The 5,411-nt window shown below is 40.5% G+C and overlaps 1 protein-coding gene across 1 annotated transcript; it reads right to left on the bottom strand.

The window, feature by feature from the left end:
• LOC107633916 (protein FAR1-RELATED SEQUENCE 5-like) lies at window positions 3,648-4,787 on the bottom strand. Its single transcript, XM_016337507.1, has one exon. The coding sequence runs from the start codon at window positions 4,785-4,787 to the stop codon at window positions 3,648-3,650; it is 1,140 nt and encodes a 379-aa protein (XP_016192993.1).

The following is a 5,411-nucleotide window of genomic DNA, read 5'->3' as shown; positions in this document are numbered from 1 at the left end:
CCCTCCGAGTAGTCTTTTTTTGTAATTAGAAAATGGACCCTCCGAGTTTGCATAAAAAATTATTTTTTGAATATGTTAACGCTAATCGATGGGTCTGAGTTGAGTATAATAAGGTTTTTTCCCTTATATAAGCGTGGGTAGCTCGTATTGTTCCCATAAGAGTGTTTCCCCAGTTATCGCCTTCTTCCACGCAGCACCTCCATCTACATTTCTCTCTTCTTTCAAATGTAGGAAAATACTACTGCTGTGTGAAGTTTAATCATATGAGTGAAAAAAATGGATGATAGAGTTTTACTAAAAGTATATTATTTCGTTCAGATTTTGTTAGAAACAGTTGAAGGAGTGAGATTTGTTTGTGAAAATCCATTAGATATTATTATTTCATTTACAATCTCATTCGAGGAACTAAAAGGTGTGATTTGTGAGAAGATAGAATCTGGGTTGTCTAGAAGAATATCATGTATTTTATACAGGTATCCCATACCTTTATTTGGTGGATTCGTGCAATTTCAGACGAAATATGTAACAGATGAAGCGAGCATGCAAGAGATGTTTTCAATGTACATTGAAAGTCGTGGTCAGATATCGTTCATTGAGGTGTGTGTTGAATTCGAACCGTCTGAAGCCAATCGAAATATTGACCGGGAAGATTATAACAGCGACAGTGAGGAAGAGTTTGAAAGCAATTACGAAGTTGTTGGTCCTGATGGAGACGAAGACCAAGGTGATGGCACTGTGGCACCAAATGTAGCTGACGTGGCAAATGCACTCGCAAACAAACATCCATTTGAGGAGCCGTCTTTCATGCGAGCTTTGGACTTGGAAGTCATGCATGCTCCGGAGTTTCCGGAGTATATGAATGCAGGTACGTAGTTGCCTATAGGTATACACGAAGGATTAGAATTTTATAATAATTTATATTGATCAATGTGAACAAATAGTTATGTGATATGTGATAATATACGTAATTGGCATTTGTTAGTGTGTTTGCTTAGTTAATAATAGGGTAAAGTATACTTTTTGTCCCTGAAGTTTACTAAAAGTTTCAAAATTACCCCTAAGTTTCAATTTGTTTCAATTTTATCCCAGAAGTTTTCGATTTGCATCAATTTTATCCCTTAACGTTAACAGCGTTGAAATCATTAACAGACGTTAGTGACGTGGCAATAAAAGAGTTCTATGTGGCAACTATGTGTGTGAGTCATTTCTAAAATATTTTAAAAATTTTTTTCTTTTTTTTTATTTAAAAATTTATATTTTAATTTCCTTGTTGATTCAATCTTTTTTATAATTTATATTTTTATTACTAATTTAAATTTCATAAAACATATTTTTAAATGTGGCTAAACAAACAACTTAAAAAAAATTGTTTCTAGGCTTTCCTACATCTCGTGCACTTCCTTTTTCAACCTTTGTGTCCCCGTGTGCTGGGTGCCCCTTTTGAGCGCACAACGGTTGGATCTCGAACATCACAGGCCGCATTCAGACTCATATCCATCGTATCATTGTCGCTGCATGCTTGTAGATCACAGCATATCTGCCTGATTCCGCTCATGCATTTCTTGTACAGATCGTCGTTTTTAGATCCGACGAACAACATCCACTGCGAAGTAGCATCTAGGGCTCCATGTCTCAACAAGAAACCCCGCTCATCAGCTAGTGCCGTCTTCTCAGTGTATTCGTTGACTGTCTTTACATCCTTCCTCCATCGTCTCAAAATCAATCGCTCGGGAATTATTTTTACGTGCTCGTACTTCATGACAAGAAATATATTCCTGCAAGGAAAACTTTTTTTCTCCCAAAATCCACATCGACAGACCAACCTCCCTCTTTTTAGATCGTACAATGCCACCACATTCTGACCGGGGAATCCATACTCCTCGACCGTGTACACCATGGTTGTTGAGACCCGTCGTTTGCTTATGAAGTTAACGATCGAGATAGAATCAATCTCCTTCTTCACTTGTGTGAATATGACCTTCGTGTACACCGATGCAGCAAACTGTTCCATGGGATCAAGACATGTCATCATAACGGGAACACCGTACATTGAACTGAACTGTGCAACCAGCTCATTGTTCCGTTACTCCTGTACTAGTAGCTCCAGATTCTACACAAGCTCTAGAAAAGTGTGCCTAGACAAGAGAAATTTTTTTAGATGGGAATTGATGCCTTCACAACGAGACGTTGTGCGAAACCCAGCGCAAAACTTACGACGCAAGTACGCATTTGCCCACATCTTCCTCTTTTCATACAGTTGTAATGCCCAATACTTATTGAGTAACCCATACTGTTCAGCAACTTGTGCCCATTCCCCCTCAAACTCTTCAACCTCCATGTCGGCATACAACCACTTGGCAAAGACATCATGGAACATCTACTCATTGCTGTTCGAGGTCACATTCTTCTGCAGATGTCATGCACACAACCTATGGGTTGCCGGGGCAACACTTCCCTAACTGCAGCGATCATTGATTCATCCCCGTCGGTCACGACAACAGAGGGCATCTTCCCACATATGACTTCTAACAAGTTCTCCAGCATCCACTTGTATGAACTGATTGTCTCATCTAAAACCAAACCAAAACCAAAAATCGTTGTTTGCTTGTGGTTGTTTGAACCTGAGAATATGACAAGGGGTCTGTTGTACTTGTTCTTCTTATACGTTGAATCGAATACAACCACGTCTCCAAAATGTTGAAAATCAACCCCGCTAGGACCATCTACCCAAAACATGTTTGCCAACATACCTTCTTCAGTCAAATTGTACCGGGCCATAGACATGGGATCAGCAGCTGCCTTGCCTTCCAGGTAGACTATAGCAACGTTCATGTCTCCATCAACCACCTTTGTACGTTTTGACCCATCAATATAGTTGTATGCGTCTTTCTTGGTAAAACCCAAACAAGAATAACCACCCGCAATCCCAGCCATGTACCCCACTCAAACTCTTCAACCTCCATGTCGGCATACAACCACTTGGCAAAGACATCACGGAACATCTACTCGTTGCTGTTCGAGGTCACATTCTTCTGCAGATGTCATGCACACAACCTATGGGTTGTCGGGGCAACACTTCCCTAACTGCAGCGATCATTGATTCATCCCCGTCGGTCACGACAACAGAGGGCATCTTCCCACATATGACTTCTAACAAGTTCTCCAGCATCCACTTGTATGAACTGATTGTCTCATCTAAAACCAAACCAAAACCAAAAATCGTTGTTTGCTTGTGGTTGTTTGAACCTGAGAATATGACAAGGGGTCTGTTGTACTTGTTCTTCTTATACGTTGAATCGAATACAACCACGTCTCCAAAATGTTGAAAATCAACCCCGCTAGGACCATCTACCCAAAACATGTTTGCCAACATACCTTCTTCAGTCAAATTGTACCGGGCCATAGACATGGGATCAGCAGCTGCCTTGCCTTCCAGGTAGACTATAGCAACGTTCATGTCTCCATCAACCACCTTTGTACGTTTTGACCGATCAATATAGTTGTATGCGTCTTTCTTGGTAAAACCCAAACAAGAATAACCACCCGCAATCCCAGCCATGTACCCCACTCAAACTCTTCAACCTCCATGTCGGCATACAACCACTTGGCAAAGACATCACAAAACATCTACTCGTTGCTGTTCGAGGTCACATTCTTCTGCAGATGTCATGCACACAACCTATGGGTTGCCGGGGCAACACTTCCCTAACTGCAGCTATCATTGATTCATCCCCGTCGGTCACGACAACAGAGGGCATCTTCCCACATATGACTTCTAACAAGTTCTCCAGCATCCACTTGTATGAACTGATTGTCTCATCTAAAACCAAACCAAAACCAAAAATCGTTGTTTGCTTGTGGTTGTTTGAACCTGAGAATATGTCAAGGGGTCTGTTGTACTTGTTCTTCTTATACGTTGAATCGAATACAACCACGTCTCCAAAATGTTGAAAATCAACCCCGCTAGGACCATCTACCCAAAACATGTTTGCCAACATACCTTCTTCAGTCAAATTGTACCAGGCCATAGACATGGGATCAGCAGCTGCCTTGCCTTCTAGGTAGACTATAGCAACGTTCATGTCTCCATCAACCACCTTTGTACGTTTTGACCGATCAATATAGTTGTATGCGTCTTTCTTGGTAAAACCCAAACAAGAATAACCACCTGCAATCCCAGCCATGTACCCCAGTATCTTAGACGTCGGCAACCCATACGCATGCATTTCATCCATGTGGGCCTTTGCGGAACCCGATATCGCCCGGAAACTTCGGAGCATGTGAACCATTCCCCTTGGTATCAATTCATGGTTATGCTCGAAGATTACTTTCCGAACCTTCCAAACCGAGCTTCCCTTATCAAGGTATACAGACATCAGGGCCTGGCAATTCGTGCGTGTCTCAGGCCTATGGCATCTCTTCCTGTCTACTCTGTTGTAGTGTTTTCCATCCCTTAGCCCAGCCCTATTACAGAAGAACCTCCTTCTCACTACAGTCCCATCTTCATCCTTTTCATAGTCTCCCTTACAGACCCCAAATCCATTGCATTTCCCTACCCTATAATAAAACTCATATGCACGCTCTTCACTTTGAAACACCTTTTTCATTATATCCTCTGCACTCAACCCACTCACGTCTTCATATTCACGACCATCTTCATCCGACAACAACTCAACCTTTCTTAAGTCATCCTCGTCAACAACGTCGTTGTTTGAAAGGCCTAACTCATTTTCACTTTCATCTGGAGACAAACCGTTTGCCTTGCCCATCCCACCATAGCACTCCATCTATTAAGTTGTAGAAGTTGGTTTTCAAAATAATAACTAATTGTGCAATAAAATTACACGCCTTTACCTCTAGCAGGTTCCATGCCACCAACCAACTTAACAAACTATCAATTTAACAAATTCAAGACCAGGAAATCAATAACCAAATCATCATTCATTCAAAAATTTAAAACACAACATTCGAATAATCATTAATCGAATAATTATTGAACAGGTATAATAGAAAGTAAGTGTATAATTTTTCCTCCAAACATAGAAACTGAGAATGTATAGTCAAAGATAGCATTCAAAGATCAACCGAAAATAAGAAAATAAGGCCATAATACAGATACATTCAAATTTCAATCTGAGTAAGGTTAGCAGAATCTGACTAGTAATAGCAGGTTTTAAGCCATCAACCATATATAAACCAAATCAAAGGCTGCTCTGGGCCAGATCTTATCAGAAGACATCATAATTACCAAAATACATCAAAGCTATCTCAAACCTAAACCTAATGAAACTGTAGACCACAAGGACAAGTTATACATGGAAACAAGAACAATTTAACAAGAATAAGATCTTCATAGAAAAACTCAGCAACCCAGTAATAGCCAACCACAATCTCAAATATCACGACAACAA

The sequence above is a fragment of the Arachis ipaensis genome, chromosome B03 (assembly GCF_000816755.2).
Source record: "Arachis ipaensis cultivar K30076 chromosome B03, Araip1.1, whole genome shotgun sequence".
NCBI lineage: Eukaryota > Viridiplantae > Streptophyta > Magnoliopsida > Fabales > Fabaceae > Arachis > Arachis ipaensis.
The sequence above is the reverse complement of the archived record's forward strand: the minus strand, read 5'-3'. Positions and strand labels throughout refer to the sequence as shown.

What these genes read in the sequence shown, in the direction of transcription:
- LOC107633916 (XM_016337507.1), bottom strand. Translation starts at nt 4,787, where the DNA reads ATGGAGTGCTATGGTGGGATGGGCAAGGCAAACGGTTTGTCTCCAGAT.